The following is a 26,475-nucleotide window of genomic DNA, read 5'->3' on the forward strand; positions in this document are numbered from 1 at the left end:
CAGGATTTCTCGGTTTGCAACAACTGAAAACTAGAGAATATAAATCCGAGATGGCTTTATCGGTTTTGATAACATTTAGAGAGTCAGACAATTTTAACGAGAGCCATTAATTTCAATACATAAAAAGCGTATGGAATGACAGAAAAAAAAGCTTTATAAAAATGTTATTATTTAAAAATGCTCTCAATATATATCAATTGCTATACTTGTGTGAATATACTGGATAAAATAGGTCTATTCTGCACATTAATAATAAAATAATCAAGCTTTTTATTTCCTTCTTGGTCATTTTGTCACAGTGTAAATAATAAAGACAAAATTTAAAAAGTACCTTAACTTGAATAGTCAGAGCAAAATCTCATATACTTCAATAGAAATATTTAATTTAGAACAAGTTTACACATATAAACTGGAAAGTACTACAGGTAGATATTACGTGACATGAATCACTCGGCTGATTTTAGTTACGGAGTGTATTGTCATTATTATTATTATTTAATATGTGTAAAAAAGCAATAGTGATTTTGCAAGAGACCTGGTGCTCATAGCGCTCTGTTAGATTTTTTAGACTGTTTGCAAATGCTTCTTTAATAATGCAACCCAGGTGAATTGAACACCTCAGCTGTAAATATCCCTTATAATATTTAAGCTCAGTTGTGATTTTTTTTTTCTTTTTGAAGCTGGCCCACTTTTAACTTTTACCCTAAATTACCACAGACAGGATTTCACAGAAAGTAAACCTTTGGACATTTAAAGCAAAAATGATCTGAATTAAAAGCATTGATTTTGGTCTGGCTGGCATCAAGCCCGAGGGACAAACTGTAGGTCAATAGGTTTGGAGGGAATAACAGGGTTCTGGTTTTGGGCTGTATCGATGGGGCACCCTCCTCCGTTCTGACCTCGTAGTGTTGCATCAGCTGTGGGGTAAAAGGGCAAAGTTAAAGTAATGAGAGCATGAGAGAGATAATGTGAGTGAGGTAAATGAAGTTTAACCATCAACTTCAAATTAGATAAACGAGAAGTTTGTATGCACGTGACTAAATCAAGTTCTTAGAAAACAGACTGAAATTTTATTAAAAACCTTTCGATTCAAAGGTTTCTTTAAAGTTAAAGAAAACTAGTTTTAGAGACAAATCTAAATTGTTCATATATGGAATTTCTTTAAATCTAAATTGTCATATTTTTAAATGAATGGGCTGATCAGATGAAGGAAAACTAAACTAAATATCAGATTTGATTAGTGTTATTTTCTTCATCCCTACATAACTCCCATAATGTCATTTGGGTTATTTCATATTTTTAGTGACTTTTATTCTAAAAAGTGTAAAATAATAAAAATAAGTAGGCGTGTCCATACTTTAAAGACTACCAAAGAACAATGAAAGCTAAAGCAATAGGCCCGGGTATTGAAATTGAATACAATTTACAAGCTTTTGGTTTGATTTTGAGTCAGTTTGATATAGATTCATTTCTAATTTTATCAAGTACAGTACGTGTCAATTTTTCTTAAAAGAAAACGTAAAAGTATGTAACGTGTAACATTACATAATGTTTACAAGCTGTTTTATTGCCTGCTGTTGAAACACTGATTAAGCGATTACATGAGACATGATACATTTCAGTGAGTTGTACTGTAATTTCAACACACTGATGTTCATTCATGTTTATTTCATGCTATAACTAGTACTAAAGAGGACTGATGTGCACTTGCCATTTGAACTGAGACAACTACAGCGACGTCACACTATATTAAAGTGTGTAAAAATGTTGTTATAAAATCAACTTTTGGAAATATATTTATCAGACTTTGAATGTATATTTTGGAATTAGGGATCAAAATGACAACAACAACTGTTTAACAGAATATTTTGACTAATGGGTGCGAAATTGAACTTGCAGATAGTGTGAAAGCGCCCTACTTACTCTACTTAGGGCAAAGTACATCTCCAGCTCTGCGACCCTCTTCCCCACGCAGGCCCGAACACCAACCCCAAATGGTACAGAACTGTAGGGGTGATGCTGAGAGCGAGACAGGCGGTCTCTCAACCAGCGGTCTGGAACAAAACGCTCCGGTACAGCGTAGTGACAGAGATGGAACTGTGTCTGTGAAGAGAGAAAGAGAGAGAAAACCCATGAAGACTAGAGTAAGACAAGGTTTAATTACTGTATTAGACGTTTTAATAGAACACTTTGAGCTGTGCATGTGTCTGTGTGGTTACCTTCTTAGGGAACCAATAATTATCCACAATTACTTCCGAATCCACAGTCAGGCGTCCATTACCAGGGACAACAGGATACATCCTACGATTAAAAAGCAGCATATTGTGAGAAAATACATTTTAATCTATCTAATGTGCTGTCAAAGGTTCTAAATATTGAAATGAGTCTGTTAATGCAGTGAATCATTTTTATAAACAGTATTTTTAAATATGCGTTCAAACTAATGATTACGATGTAATCTGTGTCACAAATTGTACTGTATCCTAAAGTCTAAAGGGTCATAACGTTATAACCGAACATCCTTTATTTTTAACAGTTTTAGAGGCACCCAGAAGGTGAGGGATCAAATCAGCAGCTATACGTCGCAGAAACAGGTTAAGACATCAGCAAGGAATGCTGCTTAGCAGGTTATCGACCCTGTGTTGCTAAATGTGGGACATAATTTAGCCGAGCGCTCTGGAAATCTGATAAGCAGCGGCCTTGACGGACCATGTGAGATCTTGACAGACATTTACACACAGAGATTAGGAACATAGTACAGCATGTTAAAAAAGTTATTATTAGTTAGGGATGGATAAAACTGTCAACACATTCTGTCCGTGAAACAATAGAGGGACACATTTAAAGTTAATCTGGTGGATTACATCTGTGGTTTTCCCCTGTGTGAACTCACCTTGACCACAATTGATTAAAAGTAACTACAAGGACAGCTCAGAAAGTGAACTTTATCTTTGTGGATACCACTTGTTACAATAACGTTTCTAATACACTACAATTGCATTGAATGTTTTTAGTTGACTCCAGTGGCCAAAAGAGACCAAATAATGTATGTATCTGTATAGAAGAAGACAGATGCTTTTAGCCATCAGAATTTTAGTAGAAAGAAATTGTGGTCGTGATAATTCTGTTTTTAAGAGGGTGCGTCCAGTTAAAGTAGTTCTGCTTTTTAGAAAATGTGTGAACAAGATCATATCCTATGGCAGGTATTGCCTCATCTGCCTGTAGCCCTAGTAATTCTGAAGACCTTCAGAATCTCTAGAATCTGTATGTTGAGGTTAAACTCTCCATGAGAAGGATTGGATACCTCATGTAATGGATGATGGACCCTAATCATACAGGACTTTCTTAAGAACAACTAGTTAGTCAGAAAAACCACCAACTAGTACATTTTGAAAACATGCAGTTTTATACATCCCTACCCTTGTGAAAATGAAGTGTGCTTAACTGCATTGAATATGCACTTGTAGTGTACTGCAAATCTTAAAAGTATACATTTTAAAAACTGTACTTGCAGATTTTAATGGTGACACGTTTCATAGCACTTGCACTTTTTAATCATGTCAAATTAAGTTTTACTTTAAAGTACATTTTAAACCATTACATTTTCATAAATGAAAAAATATTACATTTCAAGTTGATATATTTTAAATTGCAACTTTATCATTGCAAATGCATAATTACCAATATATTTAAATACAGGACATTCACGTTTCAATAGAAATTTTAGTTTACTATAAATGCATATCAGAACTTTTGGCAATACACTTTAAGTATATTTCAAATACTAGATTTTTAAAATTCAGAATTATAAAATTACATTTCACGAGTTCACACTTGCATATAATAAACCAAGTAAAGGTTAAGCGTATTTGGCATGCTGTCCGCGGAGAGGGCTCCGAGCTCGGTAATTACTCCTGAGCCCGGGGTCCTCCCCCTATCTGGGGAGAGGGGTTCAAGCTCAGCATTTAGCCCGGACCCAGAGCGTTCCCCCCAGTGCGCCTCCCCGTTCTGGGGTAGGAACGGGCTTAAGGTGAGGAGTCGGGGTGGTGGAGGGATGCTGAATGACTAGAGATGATGAAGGTAAGACTGCTTTGATTATTTATAGGGGTTCTCTCTTGTGCTGGTTGGATAGATGGTGTGATTACTGATGATGAATTGGCCTTGTTAATTATCTGCACGTGCTCCTCCCGAAATTTGTTAATAAAAAATTTACTCCAGTCTAAGTTAAGTGGTTCAAAAAGCACTCTTTTAAATTTTAAATTGCATTTAATATATATTTGAACTATAATAAATTTTCACTTAATTGTAGTAAACATGCAATTAGCTGTCTGAAACAGTTACATTCAGTTGGCACAAGTATATTATTTATGTAATAATTACTCTCTTTAAAAGTATGTTATAGTGTACTTCTTTTTCACAAGGAAAGTGTCAGTTTGGGATGCAACAATATATAAAGAAAATTGTGCCTGTGTGTTTCTCTCATGTTCCTTCCTTTCTCAGCAACTTAAGTTCTCTTTTATTTTCTGCAGGTACATTTAGAAAACACCCAGTTGTCAAAACAACTGAACCAGTGGTGCAGGATATTGTTTTTTTGGAACATGATTAATTTCTGACTAACAGCAAATAACTCTGCTTAATCTGCCTCCTCTTCAGCTGGTTCCAGATGAAAATAAACACACGTTCTCACCGTATCCACACCTCCCAGCAGAAGTTCAGTCAGGCTGATGTAAACCTGTCCTAAGCTGAGTTTATTGCTGGACAGCAGGTAGGTGAGATACATGCCCTCCACCTCCTCTCCACGCTCAATCTGATCATGTATCTCCTTCACCTTCTTATCAATCAGATGCCGGGCTGGACAAAGGTACAACAAAGAACAAAAGAAAGGACAATCAGTTATGCTACTGTTGCACAACCACCGATGCACAACCATTCAAAATCTGGGCTAAGATTTTTTTTTTTAAAGAAATTAATCAAGGATGCAAATTGATCAAAAGTGACAGTAAAGATATTTATTAAATTAAATGTATATATATATTGAAATTTTCTATATATATATAACACAGATACATAAAAAATTAAAAAAATAATATATATATATATATATATATATATATATATATATATATATATATATATATATATATATATATATATATATATATAAAATATAAAATTCAATAATAAAAAAACACTAATAACCAATAGTGTAATGATATATTGTGCATCCCTAATGCAGACGTTAAACTTAGCATACCTACGTCATACAAGTCATCCCACGCCTGAACAAACCGTTTCCAGAACGGGAAGATATGACGGGTCCAGCATGGGAAAAAAAGAACCATCTCTGACAGCGTCAACATGTCATTAACAGCAGATATGAACCGGAGAGTGTCTGTGGGAATTTCCTCCTGTAAACAGCCTAACCGAGTTTCGAACAGGATCGAGGAGATTCCTGAACAGAAGGAAAGAAAAACCAGTCAAAATAAAAATATAGACTTCACAAGAGTGTGGTGCCGTTTGTTCAAACATTACTGTGAAGACCTCCAGGATATTGTTACCCTTCTGTATCCATACACACCCTTCAAAGCCAAATTTGTAGAGCTCAGAGGCGAGGTCTTTGATGGTGACCTGGTCTGGACTGCGCAGACGCAGGAGTTCCACACGCTGCAGGAGATCAGACACAACCTTGTGAATGATGGGTGCATATGCTACTACTTCCTTCAGTTTAAGCATCTTAGGGTTCAGAGCACTGCGGATGCGATACCACTCAGGGCCTGTGCTGAAAAACGTAGAAAAAAGGAATATAAATTGGTGATTTTAATCAATCCAATATTGGCATTAAAGAAATACATTACCCTTTCAAAGTTTGGGGTCGGTTCGAAGTTTTTAAATGAAGTAACCAAGGCTGTATTCATTTGATCAACAATACGGTTCAAACAGGTATACTGTATATTTCATTTTTATTTGTATTTTTTTTTTTTTTTTTTTTTTGGAAACCTTGATGCATTCTTTTAGTATTCTTTGCTCAAAAGAAAGTCCAAAAGAAGAGCATTTATTTGAAAAAATAAATATTACCTAAATAAAACCTATTCATTGCCATTCAAGTGAAATTATTGAACCTACACATAGGAGCCTGAGAAAAATGCTCATTTTAGAAGAAGATTTCAGACGGCACTTAGTGGCTTTTGCAACAAAACAAAATTACAAATTGGGGGACAAATCATTGTGTGTGTGTGTGTGTGTGTGTGTGTGTGTATTGCCAATTATTTATCAAACACAATAGGCCATTTAACTACTTACAACACAGATAATAAATGGACTCTCCTCCCTGGAGTAACCTAAGGTTAAATATGAGTCGTGTCATTTTGTAAAATGTTTAAATACCATCTCCAATTTTTGTTTAAAGGTGCTGTATATGTAAGATTTTGACTCTACGAAAGCATAAAAATACCATAATAGGTTTGCAGATATTTAAGAAAGATGCTAAGTTAACATACTTGTTTATCTGAAAAACAATGCTACAGTCATTCTCCTTTGAAAATGTGCTTTCTGGGCCGGACTGTCTGTTTGTGTTATATTTTGTAAAACCCACCTACTGCCAGTTTACCCAATTGTATTTCGGCACCCCGGGTTGCCAGTTGGCGGAAAACACAGTGTATTTAATTTCACTCATCTTCATGTGTGCTCGTTTCTGTTGGTGTTGTTAATCTGGCAACCTACGTGTGCGTCAAGTCTGAAGAGGAGGGTCCGGGTGAAAAAAACAGTCTCCAATATTTTGAATTTGGACTGCAATACCTAGTTCAACCGCAATCATACATACATCACCTTTAACGCAGTGATTCTAATCTAGGGGGCCAAGGTCCCTCCAGAGGGCCTCAGCAAGCTCCAAAGAAGACCTCAAGTACCCCTTTTCCACCAAGGCAGTTCCAGTGCTGGTTCGGAGCCAGAGCCTAGTTTCAAACCGGTTCTTTGTTTTTCGACATCCAAAGCACCAACTCCGAACCAGGAAAAGCGAAGATGCACTGAGGATGCAGTAGGCACAGTACTGCACTCGGTACTCACACACCTGGATAACAACACCACATATGCACGGATGTTGTTTGTTGATTTCAGCTCAGCATTCAACACCGTCATTCCCTCCAAACTGATCACTAAACTTGGTGACTTGGGTGTTAACACCTCCCTCTGCAGCTGGATTATGGACTTTCTGAACAACAGACCTCAGCATGTTAGGTCAGGCCACACCTGCTCCACCACCATCACACTCAACACCGGCGTACCACAGGGCTGTGTGCTGAGCCCATTTCTCTACTCCCTCTACACCCATGACGGCAGGCCTGTGCATGGATCCAACTTCATCATCAAGTTTGCTGATGACACCACAGTGATTGGCCTCATCAGAGACAACGATGAGACTGCCTATAGGGAAGAGGTACAGCACCTGGTTGCATGGTGTGCTGACAATAGCCTGCTCCTCAACACCAGCAAGACAAAGGAGCTTATTGTGGACTTCAGGAAGAAGAAAAGTGGAACGCATGACCCCATCCACATTAACGGGATGGTTGTTGAACGTGTCTCCAGCTTCAAGTTCCTGGGAACCCACATCTCGGAGGACCTGACCTGGACCACCAACACATCCAGCCTAGTCAAGAAGGCTCACCAACGCCTCTTCTTCCTTAGGACACTGAAGAAGAACCACCTGTCTCCAGCCATCCTGGTGAACTTCTACCGGTGTGCGATTGAAGCATCCTGACCAACTGTATCACAGTCTGGTATGGGAACTGCTCAGTTGCTGACCACAAGGCACTGCAGAGGGTGGTGAAAACCGCCAAACGCATCACAGGGACACCACTTCCTGCCATTGAGGACGTCCAGAGAAAACGCTGTTTACGTCGAGCTCGCGGCATTCTTAAGGACTCCTCTCACCCTGACCATAGACTGTTTAACTTACTGCCCTCTGGGAGGCGCTTCAGGAGCCTCCGAACAAGGACAAGCAGACTCAGGAACAGCTTTTTCCCTACAGCTGTTTCCCTACTAAACTCTGCCCAATGACACCCTCCTCACACAACTACAAACTCTTCACCCCTCCCCATCATTAAATCTGTTTAAAAAAAAAAAAACCCCCATCTACACACTGAGTACTATGTACTGGAATTTTTTATTTCTATGCACTTTCAATGCTCATTGCACTAGTGTTTATATATCTTAATGTATAGCTTATTCATATCCATTTGTAATTATATTCATAGTTTTTGCTCATACTGTACATAAATTTACTGCACAAACCATCTGTATAGTATGTTCATATCACCCATCTGTATATCATACAGATAGTATTTAAAAAAATTGTAAATTATGTCCATAGTACTACTGCCTTATCTGTATATTCTGTACATATGTAACATATTGTAGGCACTGTATATCCTGTACCTCTGCTTATTGCACTTCTGGTTAGATGCTAACTGCATTTCGTTGCCCTGTACCTTACATGTGCAATGACAATAAAGTTGAATCTAATCTAATCTAATCTAATCTAATAGGGCTTCCCATACTGATTTCACATTCCAGATGAAATCAGAGAAGTCAGCATCAGGCAGGATTTCCCGAGTCTAAGAAGCCTATATTATTTAATGATTGTTGAAAATCATAAAAATGTTCCGTAATTCCTGCACGAGTAGTTTGCAATGTTTCAACACTTTGCTTTATGTAGTTTCATATACATACTATTTATATTTGAATGGACATTAATATTAGATGTAGGCTATTAATTATTGTGCACATCTTAAAAAACTCCCAAAGCAACATTATTCATGTTTAAAAAAAACAAACAAACAAAAAACTTTGTTTTGCACAAAATGTGTCTTACCTGCATTGCATGGCTTTTATCCGCGTGTCCTTTAACGAAGAACCAGTACGCAGTTGTGGCCAGACTGGGTCCCGGGAGATCATCTATGGTTTTGTAGTTTCCAGTCATCGATGTAGCGCTGTGCAAATCTACATCGCCTGCTTGAGACTTCAGGGTTCGCGTTATGAATTCATAAAATGGTGCATATGTTTTGCCAACATGAGCTGCGAGACGATCAGCTTTTACAAGAGAAGACAACATGATGACTGGCGTCTGTCGAAGTGCGCATCTGAGACTCTAGACTACAGCACACTAAGATGTTTTGTGTCAAACCCTGGGCGGGAATCATGACGTCTCAAAACCTAGTGAACTGCCTACATAGACAACATTGCCACGCATCCAACCAAAACCCATATGATGCTCAACAAAGCCATCTAGGTAAACGGTTCACTTGGTATTGTCACACGGCCTTGAAGACCCAGAGTTTGCCACAATGTACCTGTCGCACGAAAAACACGAGGCGTTACTGTTTAGTCACTTGTATATATTATTTTTTACTGCTAAAACAAAACACTACCTCTGAAATTCGGGGTCAGTAAGTTTTTTAAAGAAAAAAAGAAATTAATACTTTGATTCAGCAAAGATGCATTAAACTGATCAAAAGTGACATTAAAGACATTCATATTTCAAACAAATGCTACTTTTTGAACTTTCTATTCATCAAAGAATCCTGAAAAACTTGTAGCACAGCTTCCCCAAAAATATTAAGCAGCACAACTGTTTAATTAAAAAAAAGCACCAAATCAGCATTAGAATTATTTCTGGAGGATCATATGCCACTGAAGACTGCAGTAATAGTAATAGTAGAGAAAATAGCTGTAATTATATTTTACAATATTGATCAAATAAATGCCACCTGGGTGGGTATCAGGGACTTCTTTCAGAAACAGGCCTATATAAAAGAAAACAATTCTCAGAACACAAACTTATGCAGGCTATATGGCTACAATATATATATATTTTATAGAATTAAAAAAGGATATAAGCAATTTGAAAGAATTTCACAGCTATTGCACTCACAGAGCAATTTATATCTGTAATTTCTATCCATAAAAGACTCTAAGATGCACTATATTTCAAGCAATCAATACAGCACTATGAAATGTGAAATAAATATCTTTTATTTATTTTCATCATCATTAGCAACACTTTACAAAGTGCCAGCCGTCATAGACAATCTCATGATGTCATCCTGCCATCAGCAGACCACAGAGCCCCGGTGGGCCTTTATGATGCCAATCATGCTTAGAATTTTGAGTTAAAAAAACAGAGAAAATAAAAATATATATATAAAAAAAATATGCGTACCACTGATATACAGATTTGATATAAACAGGCTTATTGGTCACAAACCAAATTGAATTATAAACATGGCTTTTCTCATACAATAGACAAAGAGGACAAACAACAGATATAAGTTCTGTACCAGATAAAGTGTACTGTCTAAAAAAAAATTACATTTCATTTCAGAGTTCTAAACTTCTTTTTTTTTTTTTTCTGTCATCAGTTGTACAAGGCGCAAGGCATCGAGTGCGCTGGCAATAATCTCACTCAACTGGCACACAGAAAAGAAGTCTCTTTGAAACAGACAGTCAAACACACTCAGACGATATAACACTCACACGAACAAATACAAAGTGCATTCATGACCCTGGAGTGGCAGCAGTGGCGTGTTTCACTGACGAATCCAGCCTGTTCGAGTTAATGGAAAACTTCCTGTAATTCCTTTCATAAATAAACGATGCATTCTGCAGCTATGGATCTCTATTCTTAAACTGGAGAGATATTTCGAAGAAGAAAAAAAAGATCCAACAATTTATATACAGGCAAATAGTTGAATGATTCCACCTAGTGGTGAAAAAAATCTGACATTACATTCCAGTAGGAAGATTCTCAATTTGCTTTACAACAAACTCCGGCCAGGATACCAGTCATGTTGGTCCAAGTCAGTTTCTTTGGCACCAGTCAGCATTTAGACATTCGGTTCTCATTTTCAAACTCTGAATTTACAAAAACCAGCCACCGTTCGACTGTTAATTTCGCAAGTGTGTTTGAGGAACGAGTTGCGGCATAACAGTGGCAATGAATTTACCACAGACCAGAGCAGACTTTACATCAGTGAGTGACCATGTGACCGACCTAACCAACAAGGCTGGTAACCAGGGCAACCGTTTTATCTCATATCCTTCTTGAACAGAAAACAAGCATTCAGACTCACGCAAAATCACACATTGCTTACAAACACACACACACACACACAGAATGACTGACGAAACACTGGCAAAAGTATTAAAATCAGTGTAAAAATCATGGTCTCAAAATGTGCAAACATTTCAGCATCAAAAAGAAAATTTGAACAGTACATACATTACATACACTGCCTACTTTTTGTGTAGCATGTCTGTATACCATCCTAACGAGTAATGCTTAAATGAAAATAAATGTGGCTTTAGTTCTACGAACTGGCACTTTAAAACTCTACAGACCAGAAATTTTGCTCATTATACTGGGTGCGGAGAAACTCCTTCAAATACTGCCACAGCAACCCAGGGTTGGCAAGGGCGGGCCCAAGTCACACGGTATTATACAAGAAAGACGTTAAAAGATAGCTGCAAGGGGCAAGAGCAAACCAAGTGGGCCTGCCCATGTTTAAATGACTGGAGGGGGCCTCGGATAGAGAACTGATAATACAGTAGGTCTTTGTGTGAGCGGGTCTTCCATGTTCTTCACTCCCAGATACCATGATCTGGAACAGCCGCATGAAATCCTTCCTAAGTAACTCTACACAATGGAGGTAGACCAACAGAAAACTGTAAACGTTTGCTTGGAGTGTAATCATACCATCTGAAAAACGAGTACCACATGCAGTCTCATTGCTGTAGTTACTCTTACTGACAGCAAAAAGCTAGTTTCTCTCGTGTTATCACAAACTATCGGCCCGGGGTAGTTTACGTTGCTAGTTACAGCATTCACACAGGACGAGTTCTTAAACTGAGACAGCTAGACTGATCGCATTTGAAAATGTTTATAGATGTGTTCATCGTTTTAAAATGAACAATGAGCTGCGGACACATGGGTCAATGATATATAATAGCATTCGTGATTCTTAAAAGTATGTTCTGTTCTCATGTTGGGTTCATATGAGTTAGTGTTTAATGTTCTTTAAAAATGGTGTAACCAATAACATTACTTGAATACAATTGAGTGTACATTTTAATCATTAGTAAAAAAAAAAAAATACTTTAAGTAAAAAAGGATTAATTATTTTTTATAAAATGTTTATCAATTAAATTAAATATAATTTTTTTTTTTTTGGGGGGGGGGGGGGGGGGTGTATTAACACCGAATAACATTTTACAACCTAAACTAACCAGTCATAAAAATAGGTACTGTCACAATTTTTCTAATATTTTAAGAAATTAGGGTTTGCAGAAGCCCTGTATGGGAGTACAATTTCCTGATTTAAGTTTTGTTCTTGTGACTATCAGCTTGATAGTTTTAGCCACAATTTGATTTAGCAAACAACAGTTCAAAAGGTTAAAAAGCAGTTTTGGTAAAGTTTTTAAATAAACTAATAGACTAATAATAAATAATTAAAAATAATTGTTTTTATCTTCATCTTCAGTCAAATTACTTTTTTCTTAAAAAAAAAAAAAGACTGTCCTGATATCATAAAAAAACTAAAATTTTCTTAAAAAAAAAACAAAAAAGTTGTTTTTTATGATATCAGGACAGTCTCTTTTTTTTTTTTTTTTTTTTTTTAAATAAAATAAGATAATGGCATTCTGTCATTGACCCACATGTGCAAAAAAAAAAAATGTATTCACAGAGAGAGAACACAAGAACGTGTCCTGTGTGAACGGACCACAAGTATGAAGCTTATTCTTATTCTCAGGTCACTATAAGCAAGCAATATGAAATCGCTGCTTAAATTTTAATTGTGATTCCATTCTACGATTATTAAATTCACATAAGCATATGCTAACTCATTAATACCATACTCTCATAATTATGAGAGGGGAAGAATAAATAGGTTTCTAATTAAGAACTGCAGATTGTGCCACAAGGAATGAAGAAAACAAACCTAATGGATTAAGGAAGGAATGAGGGTTACCCCAAAAGGTGCTTTATCAACTACGTCTGAAGGCAGGCATTAGAGCACTACGTGGAGGAGAGTGTAGGAGTGTAGCCAAGTGCTTGACAAAGAGTGTGTACGGGGTGAAGCGTCCTGTCCCAAGGCATCGTGGGATAGCGAGGTTCATTTATAGGCAAACCGTTAGTACTGTCAAGTGCTGAGTATTGTTAGGATTTGTGAAATTCTGCATATTCTGAAACCTACGGAAATACATTAGAGTGAAGTAGACTTCTGAGGAATTGGAACATCAGACATCTGGTATTGAAAATAGCAGAACGGATCCAGGTTGTGTAGTCTTCACTAGAAGTGCACTTACAGTGTCAACTTTCATTGAGAGCAATCCATTTCTCTATTCAACTCTAAAGGTCTTTGCACACGGAGTCTGAAATTCTCGTCCGAAATTTTCACACGTTAAAAAAATATGACGCGACCTCACGTTGAGGCAATCATGTTTACACACTGCCTTTGAAACATTGGTCCGTCATAAAAAAATTAGGATCAGGTTCAATATTCTGTGATTTTGCATTCGTAGCAAGCAGTTTGATAGAAAAGGATGATGAATACGAAAAAAACGCATACGAAAGTTTCGGACTCTGAGCTTTCTATGTTCTTGAGATTTATACTAGAATCAGAGCGATTCTTACTGTAAAATGTCCAGGCACTAAACCCTGCCTGTGTGGTCCGGGTTTTTTTTTTTGCTTTGGTGAGTGAGTGTGTATTCAACCTGCCTACCTGATCAGATTGAAGTGTACGGCACTGTATTAAGAGAACACACAGGTGAACCTGACCCGAGATCAGTTTGCCAGCAGATGGACCAAAGGGGGAAAAGGCAGAGGCTGTTTATGCTGATCTAGAAACAGTGTGAAGAGCTGAACTGTCCTAAATAATTCCTGTACAGACAAAGTCAGAAAGACTTGTGAGTAGCTGTGCATTAAACCTATAAAATTCTAGAAAAATTATGGGACACTTAAGACAGAGCAGAATACAAAAAAAAAAAAAAAGAGGAGGAAGGAGAATTTGTAAAAAGGCACACAGTAAAAACAGAAATAAAGCAGAAACGGGTACAAGATCCTGACGAATTCTAGAGCTATAAGAGCAAATACACTCCGGCATGTGGTTGTGATCAGAAAGTGAGAGAGAGTTCAGCAAACCAAACGTTTGTACAGCATAGTGAGTAAATATTCTACAGTAAGATCTTCCATCCGAGTTCATGTACGTGTGTGTGTGCGCGTGTATGTTTTATGGTGTGTACGTTTAGGACTGTGCAAGAAAATTAGAACTTTTAGAAGCCATGACAGCCGGGCTGGAGAGTCCCATGCATCCTGTCATCTATTCCGTTCCGTTTCATTTTTTCCTTTTACCCTTTAGCAGCGTATTGGTGTACCTGCCTTGTTCTGGGGTTGACATTCAGACATGGCATCCAGAACCCAACCGGACTCCCCAGAGCAAAGGCTCTCCACAATAATGGGGGTTATCAAAACATTCAAAATGAATAAAAGAAAGCCTTTAAAAGACAACATCCTCAAGTTTTTTGGGGGGTACCGATATCCGTTTAGTCTTTAGGGGTACTTACCCCTGAGTGAAATTAAGGTGCAATGTTTTCGTACAGAATCAAGCTGCTCCAAATCACCATCCTGCTCCAGCAGAGGTGTGAGATTAGGCCACTGCCGTCTTCGCTATGCGCTCTGGTCCGAGTAGGGGCTCGTAGGCCTGCTGGGAGGAGTCTGAAAAGGGGATGGTCCTACAGACACTTTTGGAAGTCTCTGATTGGTCAGAGATGGAAGGGAGAGTGGCTAGTGCACGAAAGTGTGCCGTAATAGCTCCTCAGCAGCTGGACGCTGCTTAGTCTCCACAAAAATCCGTTTAAGGAAATCGCGGCAGTGGTCCGACACGTGAGGCGGTAGAGTGGGGTTGGTGGGCTGTGTGGCGATTTTAAAAATGGCTGCCATTGCTTCATACTCCGCCCAGGGTGGCCGCTGAGTTAACATCTCCACCACAGTGCAGCCAATGCTCCTGGAATCAGGGAGGAATTATTATCATAGTTGAAGTGAGACACCCAAAAACATACACAATCGTTTCTCAGTGTTCTTACAACATGCTAGAAACTGGACAGAGTCTATTACACTGACCCAGTGCCATCAGAGGTCCTTATTGTAGAACCCCAAAAGTATCACAATTTCAGCTTAAGAGGTTTAAAGTCACACTGAAATGGAGGTAGCTTTTTTCTTCCATGTTGTGATGTATATTCAAGTTAAACAGAATATTGAAACTTGGTTCTACCCATCGGTTGTTGACTGAATACAGACATATGAACATAAATATGCAGTCAATTGTAAGAAAGGGATGGATTAAGTAGATTAAATGTTTGGAGACGTCACCAGAGATAAGTCTGTAATTTTGCCATCAATTTATGACATTTTAATTAAAATTTAGGAGGTAAAAACATTTGCAATAAAGTATTTACAAAAAAAGATGCAAATTAATTTTTATTTCATGCAGACTTTAAGGGCTTACCAGACATCAGCTTTCCTGCCGTACCCCTCTCCACTGATGACCTCAGGGCTCATCCAGTAAGGTGTACCTGTCACTGACTTGATGCCCGTTCCCGACAGGCAGATGGTCTGGAGCCGCCGACTCGCTCCAAAGTCACCCAGCTTCACGTTACCTGCTGAGTCCCGAAGGATATTGGCACCTGTATGAATAAAAGAACAGGGAAAAAAGTTAATCACGGAGGGAATGAATAAGTGAGATTATAAATTAAACATAAAAATGTCTAAAGTAACAGTTTATAGCATAAAATGTAATGACAATAGTACGGACTCCGTTTCATTCAAAGACAAACAGTCAACTCTGCCAATGTTCATTTTTAAAAGAAGTGTGAATATTTTGCTAATGTACATGCAGAAGCATTAGAAGTTTTAGGCATTCAATAACAAAAGAAGTTTGAGTGCTACATGTATTGCATCTATGTGTATAAATAAATATTACAAAACATTCAGTTCATCATAACTGACAACACTGCATGCAGTTGGTTCACCTTTGATATCTCTATGGACGATCATGTTACTGTGTAGGTAGCACACGCCTTCTAGTATCTGCCGTGTATATTTACGAGTGACGTTCTCCGTCAGAGCACCATAAGACTTCAGCTGGTCTTTAATGGAGCCCTGTAGAACATAAAATCAGTACGTCAAAAGAAAGACAGTATCTACACAGTCCTTACTGGAAGTAGTTTTCCTGACTGCAAGTCATTTACAAGGATAAATATTCAGTAAATGAACAGTAAGTGAATCCATTAGGGCAGTTACTGAATTAATGTCTCATGTTACCGTTTTAGTCATGTCTGATTTGAAAAGAACTAAGAACTGTTAGTGTGTTTTGTATATTTAATGTTTGTAAGATTAACATCAATGTAATTACATACAACAACGTACTTAAACATACACATTCAGGTATTTTTGTAATAAATTATATTTTAATTTAAAAAAACTTTAGAAACACAGTAAGCATACAAGAACATGTGCGTTCAAGTGAATAGCACATACTTACCCCGGGCATGTACTCCATAAAAATGGAAAGAGTTCTTTCATGTGTGTCTCGCAAGCAGCCATAGTACTGAACAATGCGCTCATGGAATAGATTTTTCAGCAGCTGAATCTCACACTCCAGAGCACTCACCTCCTGCACACACATACAAACCACGATAAGTGCAAAGGTTCACTAGACACCTTTTTTCACTGTACAAAGCCTGGAAAACAATGGTCACCTTGCTGGTTTCTGGGCTATCTGGGTCAAACTGCACCTGTTTAACAGCCAGTTCTCTGCCGGTGTCTGCGTCATAGCAAAGAAACACTCGCCCGAATGCTCCTTGCCCCAAAAGCTTCCCTAGACGCCAGTTTGTGGGAGCCCGAGGGGCTATAAACAAAGGAAAGAGACGATTATACAGAGAACAACACACTATACAGAGTTTCCCCTCTGCATTTTGACCAATTTATTTAAATGATTTTGCTAGTCCATCATGTTTTAGTGGATATATAATTTATTAAAGACTATAAAAATTGTTTTATAGATAATGCAATCATAAAGGGCAATTTCTAGTAGGTTAAGACATTTGTAGGATAGTACTATGATTGGATGAAGAAAACTAGGCTAAGATATTACTGCAGTCATTACTCCAGTCTTCGATCTCACATAACTCTTCAGAAATCAGTCTAATATGCTGATTTGGAGCTCAATTAACATTTATTATTATACCAGTTAAAAATGTTCTGCTGCTTAATTTTTTAATTGATTAGAAAGCTTAAAACAACAGAATTTTTTAAATAGAAATCTTTTAACACCATAAATGTCTTTACTGTTACTTTTGCTCAATTTAACACATCCTTACTGAATAAATGTATTTTGAAAGGGAACGTATATAAAATACCCTTAAAATATTTGGTTATTGGAAAGCAACATAAATTTGCATCTGAGCAAATTACAAATGCACACCTCAAACTCAAGCTATAATTAGTAATGTCACATCTGACAAATCAGAACTATAATAAGCTTCATCTGCATGTCAAGTTAACATTAGATCAGCCACAATGGGAACATTGTTAGTACAAATGAAACTGGTACAAACAGTAGATGTTCTCCTCTAAACCCTAAATGCACTCACAGCGGCTTGGAGGGCTGATGTCCATGACTGAGAGTGTGGGGTTAGAACTGGGCTCTATGTCGCTGCCACGGCGTCTGCGTCCCGGTTCCTCTAGCTCAGGAGTAAAGATGCTGCTTCCACTGCTAGTGCTGGGGCTCTGCTGCTCTGTTGGACTGAAACTCACTGGAGAACGAAAACCATGAGCCTGAGTCCGCCGCGCCCTGGGAAAGGTCTTTCGCCCTGAGTGGAGAAAGATGATCCAATTTAGGAACAGTGCATGCTAGCTTGATTTTGCATATTGGAAAGATTACCAAAGCTTGTGTTTATGGCCAAGGTCCAACATAATCTCACCATCACTGTAGTCGTGCAGACCAATCGAGATGGGATATCGCCTAGGATAGGTTCCTCCCTTCCCTGTTTTTTCAAACACTGGTATATCGTACTCTGTGAAACAGAGCAGAAACAATCAAGATAGACTTAGAAATGCAATCTAACGTTAGTATTTATGTGACATCAAAGCAGAAAGATCAGCAACATCTTACCAGGGAACTCTTGATGGTTATCAGGGTAGCTCAGGGCTCGAGGCATACGGGATTTAGGATAGGTATCACTGTAAGATATCCATCAAAAAAAACAAATTTAAAGCATTTTAATTTAACTATATGCAGTAACTGTACATTACTGTTCAAAAAGTCTCTCATACTCACCAAGGCAGCATTTATTTGATCAAAAAAGCAAAAACAGTATTATTACTATTTTAAATAATGCTTTTTCTATTTTAATATATTTTCAAACGTAATTTATTCCTGTGACGGAAGAATTTTCAGCAGCCATTACTTCGGCCTTCAATGCCACATGATCCTCAGAAATCAATCCTCAAGGATCATTTCTTCTTATTAATGTTAAAAACAGTTGTGCTGCTTAATACAAGAGATGCACCGATCGACCAGGCGGGGACCGGAATTAGACGATTTTCCACATGATTAGCCTGGACCAATGAGTCTGCGGTCAGTCGGACGATTTGAGCTGGTCCATTTTGATGTCACATTTACTCTTACATCTGCATGAAAACATGTCACTTCTCCACTGTGAGTGAAGAAGACACAAAGTTCGCAATTTGTAATACGTGTAGGGCTAAAGTAAACTGTGAGGGAACCACAGGACTCGATTAACGCTGGTCCAAGATTTTTTAGAGGGGCAAGTTATAGAGAATTTTACTCAAATTAAAATTTCAATATATATCTATATATATCGAACGCGATTGTCGTAAATGGTAAATCTTCATCACCTGCTTTCAAATGGAGCGGCATTTAATACACAGAGCTGTAGTTCACTGACAAGCTATGCAAGATCGCGTTCATTATTGCAGATGAATCACCTTCGATAATGAATGTGATATTGCGAAGGCGATTCATCTGCAATAATGAACGCGATATTGCATAGCTTGTCAGTGAACTACGGCTCTGTGTATTAAATGCCGCTCCATTTGAAAGCAGGTGATGGAGATTTACCGCTATTTACGGAACCGGATTTACTGACAAGATGCGCATCACAATCTCGTTCGATATATCGCCCACCCCTACTAGTGAAGCACTGAAACTTGGCCACCAATAATTTAAGCAAGAATGATTCTGAATTTATGCATTCAGAGTAAACAGCAACTGATAATGTAAAGCCAGATGAGGCTTGCGCATCCTGTCTGAGTGAGAGAGAGAGATTTGTGCAGAAATCAAAACAAATGAGCGCAACACACACAAAAAATGTATAAATAATATAAGATTTAGGCAAGCAACATTATACGACCAAGATGTTTCCCCGAATATCAAGTTAAAATTAAGTGACTTGATTTTAGGCACAATATGGACTGTTTTTGCTCAATTTTGCTGAAGAAAATCATTCTAATCAAAGCCACAGCAGAACTGGGGCCAGTTGCATAAAAGGTTTAGACTAGTCTTATAAGTTAGTCTTCTCATTTTTTCCTTCAAGACTGGTCATATTCTTTTAAATTCAGTAACATAAAAGCCTAGATTAATCTAAGTTGAATCCAAAAATAAGACTGATAGCCCTTTGGCAAGTTGCTCAAACTCATACTTTTAACATAGAGGCTAGGTTTATACAACTGGCCCCTGTCTCCCAGCAACACACAGCGTGTTTGGTTACTGAATGAATCCATGTTTTTGAACGATCGAGGGAGTTAATGATTCGGTAACCCATTCATAAAGAAAAGTAATTTACCTCGATTCTGAATGAATGAGCCATTTGAACGAATCAGTTTAAATGAATGACTAAATGACTCGCTCATTAAAACAGTCATTTGCTGCCTCCTACTGATGGTTTGGTCTCATACTTAAAAGTATCACTGCATTTTTCCAAATTTCTTCTTTGTATATTCAAAAAATATTTAAAACATTAATTTTATAAAATTATTTATGCATTTGAAATTCTGCGGTGTAAATGCATTTATGGCACCTCAGCTTCATCAAACAGTCTGTGTAAATACATCTAATGCCACTTCAGATGCAGCTTCCGTTTCCTGCAGTAGAAAGATGGCATTTGTTGATACTGATTTCATTTGAATGACAGCTCTACAGTATCATTATTCTAACTGAATTAACTGAAACAATGTAAGAATTTGATGTGAAAAATAACATTTAATAAGGTTAGGGAAAAAAATGACCATTTATAAACAGTGGGAAATATCATCAGTTTTGTTATATACAGCAACTCATTTTCAGTTAATTATTTCTACCTCTTTCCAGTCACAGAACACTTTATTTTGAGAGCTGTTTATTTGAGAGAACATCTGTAACTTAGTCCAGACGGGGGAACTGTAATATTCAATAATTTATTTTATTATGCAATTATTTTTTGCATTTACATTTTTTTTATGCTGTCAAACATAGTTCTTAGAAAGTAAATCGGTAGGTCACTCTTACAAAAAAACGGAAATCGGAATCAGCCAAGAAGATTGCAATCGGTGCATCTCGGTGCATTAATACTTTTCCTGACATACCAAAGGAATGCTGTAGATACAAGTTCAGATTGCATTTTCAGTAATGCATTTTTAAAAGGAAGTCTATGGCCAAGGCACCATTTTCAGTAATAGTTTGATTGTGGCTACATGTACGTGTGGGTTAGTTGTTCACCTATCAAGTGGACTGTCCAGTGAAGGACAGCTGCCTGACGCTGAATTCTCAGGACTGCTCATAGACAGAGGGTCCAGCATCTATAGAGGGAAAAACAGGAAAAGATAAATGAGCCGTCAGAACACAGGCTGATTATGCTACTCAGCTCAACCAGATGAGTGAGACTTTGTACCTGGTCCATGCTCTCTGGTATGAATTCGCCCTCACTGTTGATGCTTGTGAAAGAGCCGTTTCTGGCCACCTGCTGCAGAGCATCAGGAATATAGCCCGGAGGAGGAGAGCTACGATCGGTTGACTGAGAACCTGGAGAAGCAGCAAGAGAGCAACAAATTCCTTATGCACTTTCATAATCTGAACAGGATGGAAACTGGTAGATGGAAGGTGTGGGATTGAAAAGGAAAAGTGATTTGTCACATCAACCCAAATGGAAAGTAATTTCAGAAGAAGAGTAAGTCACTATATTTTGATAAAAGATAATGAAGAGATTTTTTCTTTCAAAGTGTGAGGCCAAGAGTGTGCATTTAAAAAAGTAAATGCAGTCAATTTCGTATTTATGTTGACTTCTGTCAAGGATGCAATTCAAAACCACTGAGTGCAACCCACCTATGAGTGCCAGCATGTTCTTTTTATCTGCAACACTGAAGTCTGTGTTGTCCAAGTTCTCGTGAGCTGGCAACAGGTCCTTGCTGGAGACAGAGTTCTGAAAGCACAAGAACATTTGATGAATTTAGCTTGTAACTTAGTTTACAGGTCTCAGACTAGCACTTTTCCTCTGAACGTAGTTTATAATGCCCACTAACCTGAGTACAGGAAGGGAGCACAAGCAGGATTTTTAGGCTCTTCATATGCACTGATCGATCCAAAAGCTCCACAGCTTTATCCAGATCATCCTGAGTACTCAACGGAATCACAAGCTACAGAACAGAGAAAAGGAAAACATAATTTATTTGAATGTTTTCATAACAGAAAGCCTATCATAAATATGATAAAGCTGTAGTAGCATCTTTTACCTCATTATTGGTGTAATGCAGGTCCATGCTCTGCCCAAATGCTATTTTAGCTTTGGCGCTCAGATCTTCAAGACTGACAGGTCGAGGGAACTGCAGGATCCTTAAATAACACATAATACATTATAAACCACACCATCAACTGCTACTTTGACAAAATCAAGCAAAAGGTCCCTCCAAATGCATTCTCTCATTTTAATAATTACATAATTAGGTTTGTATTAAAGCTTTCTATGCTATAGTGATCAAAAGTGTTGAGGAAAGTTACTTTTAAAAGTAATGCATTGCGATATTGCGTTACTCCATAAAAAAAAATGCATTTTTTCTCTTTTCCCAATTTCTCTTAAGACAGCGACAAGAGAGGTGTCAGCGAATAAATGGGAAAATAAAGTAAATTACATTACTTATTTGAAAAAGTAACTCATATTTCATTGTAAAATTAAAAGTAATGCATTACTTTACTAGTTACTTGAGAAAAGTAATCCGATTGCGTAACTCACATGACTTGTAATGTGTTACCCCCAACACTGATTTACAAAAACAAATAAAAATCATTAATTCATATTCCAGCGTGGCATCTATTCTGGCAGTGTTTGGTTCTTAGTCTTTGCATAAACGCACAAAAACACATTAAGACACACACTCGGATGCACACAAACACATGACAACCCAAAACTACATCACTAATCCACTAACACTTTCACTAAATAAGGAGCCCCTAGTTAATTTGGCTTAGACCAAAGCATCATATGTAAAGTGAATAAAAGTGGGAATAAAAACGCAGATTTGGACTAGCTAAAACACGATCCATTACCAGCGTCTACAGGACTCTGTCAGACAGGTTTAATTAAGAGAAACCTCAAGAGGGAAGTGCTAAAAATAGGAAGTGATGCAGAGCAGAAGCAGGAATTGTGGTCATTACCTCTTCTCTCCTCTGTACTCAAACTTCACCCTTACATCATTCTGTGGACAAGAAAACACAGTTTTACCCATCTATCAATGCACACCGTTTCTTATTCACAACAGTGTGAAACAGCACCGGGAAACACAGACAATATTCAATATAAATGTAGATTCACAATGATATCTGTGTATAACAGAAAATAAGAATTGATAGCAATATCAGTGCCTGTGACTGTGTTGATAGATTAGTTTCACGAACTGTCCTTGTCTCAGTTTTGTTAATACAGATATTTTAACAGTGCCTCTTATTAAAAAATGGCATTAAAGTTCCATTAATTAGTTCAAACTGTCTATTTCAATGCATGTATTCAACGAATCACTGATGATCATTGAAGTCTCTATGGTATTTTTCATTTATTAAAATGTTTTTGCAAAATATATTTAGAAAAATATTGCTTTTATATGCTATTTATATTAATATTTGTATATAAAATTATAAATATGCAATAATTAAAACAAAAATGTAAAAAAGGAAGAGAATACATGCTGAGTTGCAGAAAAGTTTGATTAATTTCACCAGATTGATTCTGTATTTTACATTGCACATTTTGGATCAATTTATGCTGTTTAATAGGCTGTTTGGTGATCCTCAGACTAAAAATTGGTACATAAATACTGACAAATATCAAGACATTTTAAATTACGTAACGCTCTAGTATGAAGACCTGTGTACAGTTAAACATGTCATCACCCTTATTTAACAGTGGTCACTTTTACAGTATACGTTCTCTTTGTATGTGTTCAAGTGACAGAAACGTGGTAAATGCTGTAATATAACTTATAATGCCCATTTGTCATAACATGTTTTATTCTACATTACATAGTTATAGTCTGAGTTTCTTAAAAACAATGAAAAAAAAAAAAACACTAAGTAGCTGGTGCTGATGTGAATAACGAAAGAGTCAATGCAGACCTGGTTCTTAGGAGAGGAGGCCTTGGGTTTGCCCAGGTCAGGCAGACCAGATGGTCGACTGGATCGATGCAGCACCGCCAGGTCTTGCATGATGGAATTCAGGGCCTCCTGCTCATCTACAAGATATTTTTATTACAAATTCTTATTATACTTATGAACTCTCACAATAAACACAGATTACATCCTTTGTACTACTAAAAATTCTTGCAGTATTTTGACAAATTTTTAAAAACTGACCACATACCCATTTTGACAGATCACCGGTTCACCCAGGAGTAAAGGAAAGAGGATTCTCCCATGAAATGGGATCCTTTCTCCTATACAAAGAAAACAATATTTTTATTACATAAATAATACCATTATTTATTAATGAGATTAACATAAAATATTTGTGCTAAGTGACAATAACCCATTAACAATCTATTAGTGAAATCACTGGCACTAAATTGTTCTCCGTTACCGCAGAACAGCAAAAAAAACAGTTCATCTTTATATAGCAGCACATCGGAAAGCAATGCTGTTGGATATGGAATTACAACTAGGCCACAATTACGAGTACTTTTTTTTTTTTTACAATTACTCAGAATTATCACATGACATTAGAATCATAGTTTCTCAATAAAGGAATAGTTCACCCAAAAAAAATTGCTGAAAAATGCACTCACCCTCAGGCCATCCAAGATGTAGATGAGTTTGTTTCTTTATCAAAACAGATTTGGAGAAATTTGGCATTATATCACTTGCTCACCAATGGATCCTGTACAGTGAATGGGTGCCATCAGAATGAAAGTCCAAACAGCTGATAAAAACATCACAATAATCCACAAGCAAACCACACGACTCTATTACATCAATTAACATCTTGTGAAGTGAAAAGCTGTGTGTTTGTAAGAAACAAATCCGTCATTAAGGCGTTTTAACTTTAAATCTTTCTTCTGGCCAAAATATAGAAGTCTATAATCCATAGTAACAATTCCTCGAGTTAAAAAAAAAAAAAAAAGCTCCACCCTCTGTTTTTCTCCATCAAAGTCCACTAACATATTTGTTTATAACGGTTTTCACTTGTAAAAGTCGCTTGATCTGTGCATATTTCTCTGCTCATTCAGATGAAATGACTTTTTCACTGGTGAAAGCAATATTATGGATATAGGACTTTAGCTGGACACATCAGTTTGAAGTTAAAAATGAGTTGATGAATTTGTTTATTCACTTCACAATACATGATGGCACCCATTCACTACAGAGGATCCATTGGTGAGCAAGTGAGGATATGCTAAATTTATCCATATGTGTTCCTATGAGGAAACAAACTCATGTAATATTGGATGGCCTGAGGGTGAAAAAATTTTAATAACATTTTCATTTTTGGGTTAACTGTTCCTTTAAAAGACCCGGTTACTGTACTGTCTTCAGCAGGCATCTGTCAAAATCTGAACTGAATGACGCTAGATGACAACAGCAGCTAGTTTGACTGATACACACACACACACATATAAGTATTTGATTTAAACTCACCAAAAAAAATAAAAAATTATATATATATATATATATATATATATCTTATCAGAACAAGTCGTAAGTCGAGACAAGGTTCTACCCCATTCATGGCCATGTATGGCAGTTCAAGTAAAACATAATAACTGGCAAAATAACAAACACAATATGACAAACTGCAAAAGGACGATTTCAGAAAAGATTTAAATTAATGCACGGATACATTCTAACGGCACGCAAAGCTAATTGATTAGCTTGCTAGCACCTGTCAAACTATGGCAGGTCAAAGTAACCAAATACGATTACATACTAATGTTGTACTAAGGTCACAATGGCTTTTAGTATTCAATTCTGTCTCGTCTGCACCAAGACACAATGTTAAATATAACTAACTTACAGCCCTAAATCATATTTATAAAAACACAGTTAGCCGCTTAGCTCTCTAGGCCAAAATTAGCATTGCGGCAAGATGCTAACGAGCCACTTTGTGCTTTAACCGCTAACAGAGAGCTTTTTACGGTCTTATGTGATTAAAATGCCTTTATCATGCAGTCATCTAATAAAACAGATAACAATAAAAAGTAGTTGATCACCTGGGTGAGCTCGGTCCGTTCACTTCCTCATCCACAGATATAAGGCCTCGCGACGAATCTGACAGACTGAATTAAACGGCTTCAACTTTAATCCAAGGCCTGACTACACGGCCAAATCATCTCCCGCTGACTCCAACACACTTGACAGGTTGGTGAAAGCCGCTGACGGTGATTCCAGGCGAGTTTGTGGAAGGTAACAGCTAATCATCGACGGCGAAACTGGGTTTGTTTACGTTAGATTCTGCGCGCTCGACCTGACGAAGATCAACTGCTGTCAGTTAGACTGAGAGAAGAATATAAAGATTCACGAACTAAGACGATAGCAATGCACAAGCATTAGAAGGTCTGGTCAGAAAATTAACCCAAAAGAGCGTACGCCACATTTAGCAAAAGCTGTTAGACATTAAGTCCACTTAAAAACACACGCAGACACACACCACTTTAGAACAGCACCGCTGTCCTTTGACTCAAATAACTCACGTGACTCCACAGCGCCATCTGCCGACTGTCATTTAATTAATGCCTCGGATGGCCAGACTCGCAGCGTCAAGTTCTAGCCAATCAGAGAACGTGGTTCGCTTCCTCTTGACCAATCAGAACATGGAATTCTTGCTAAATAACTCCCATTTGATTTGCAGGCACATGTTTGCTGCGTGCGCAAATGCACCTCACGCTACAGC

General features: G+C 37.5%; 1 protein-coding gene and 1 pseudogene across 3 annotated transcripts; both read right to left on the reverse strand.

Annotated features, from left to right (window-relative positions):
* Positions 1 to 801: 801 nt before the first annotated feature.
* LOC306844776 (sterol 26-hydroxylase, mitochondrial-like) lies at positions 802 to 8,974 on the reverse strand (annotated as a pseudogene). The gene is made up of 8 exons: positions 8,916 to 8,974; positions 5,559 to 5,779; positions 5,255 to 5,452; positions 4,779 to 4,851; positions 4,688 to 4,714; positions 2,220 to 2,301; positions 1,924 to 2,103; positions 802 to 917 (listed from the first exon to the last, which is right to left on the reverse strand). The product of its transcript is annotated as a sterol 26-hydroxylase, mitochondrial-like (transcript).
* Positions 8,975 to 12,667: 3,693 nt separating this feature from the next.
* On the reverse strand, positions 12,668 to 26,283 carry LOC306844516 (mitogen-activated protein kinase kinase kinase 2-like). 2 transcript variants are annotated; one of them, XM_079376715.1, is made up of 17 exons: positions 25,796 to 26,283; positions 23,953 to 24,025; positions 23,709 to 23,824; positions 22,755 to 22,795; positions 21,836 to 21,935; positions 21,626 to 21,739; positions 21,429 to 21,525; positions 20,998 to 21,128; positions 20,826 to 20,905; positions 18,222 to 18,289; positions 18,031 to 18,123; positions 17,701 to 17,919; positions 16,807 to 16,955; positions 16,590 to 16,721; positions 16,078 to 16,207; positions 15,555 to 15,732; positions 12,668 to 15,053 (listed from the first exon to the last, which is right to left on the reverse strand). In XM_079376715.1, exons 2-17 carry the CDS (start codon positions 23,954 to 23,956, stop codon positions 14,834 to 14,836), a joined length of 1,872 nt encoding a protein of 623 aa, XP_079232841.1. In that variant the 5' UTR covers positions 23,957 to 24,025; positions 25,796 to 26,283; the 3' UTR covers positions 12,668 to 14,833. The 2 variants fall into 2 exon arrangements, with proteins under 2 accessions (XP_079232841.1, XP_079232842.1); XM_079376716.1 differs by lacking the exon at positions 25,796 to 26,283 and adding an exon at positions 24,374 to 24,465.
* Positions 26,284 to 26,475: the final 192 nt, after the last annotated feature.

The sequence above is a fragment of the Barbus barbus genome (genome assembly GCF_936440315.1).
Source record: "Barbus barbus genome assembly, chromosome: 25".
NCBI classification, from domain to species: domain Eukaryota; kingdom Metazoa; phylum Chordata; class Actinopteri; order Cypriniformes; family Cyprinidae; genus Barbus; species Barbus barbus.

Coding starts and splice junctions, on each gene's coding strand:
- LOC306844516 (XM_079376715.1), bottom strand. Junction 21,526..21,625: donor TGCTCCCTTCCTGTACTCAG/GTTAGTGGGCAT, acceptor TTGTGCTTTCAG/AACTCTGTCTCCAGCAAGGA. Junction 15,054..15,554: donor GGCAGGAAAGCTGATGTCTG/GTAAGCCCTTAA, acceptor CCCTGATTCCAG/GAGCATTGGCTGCACTGTGG.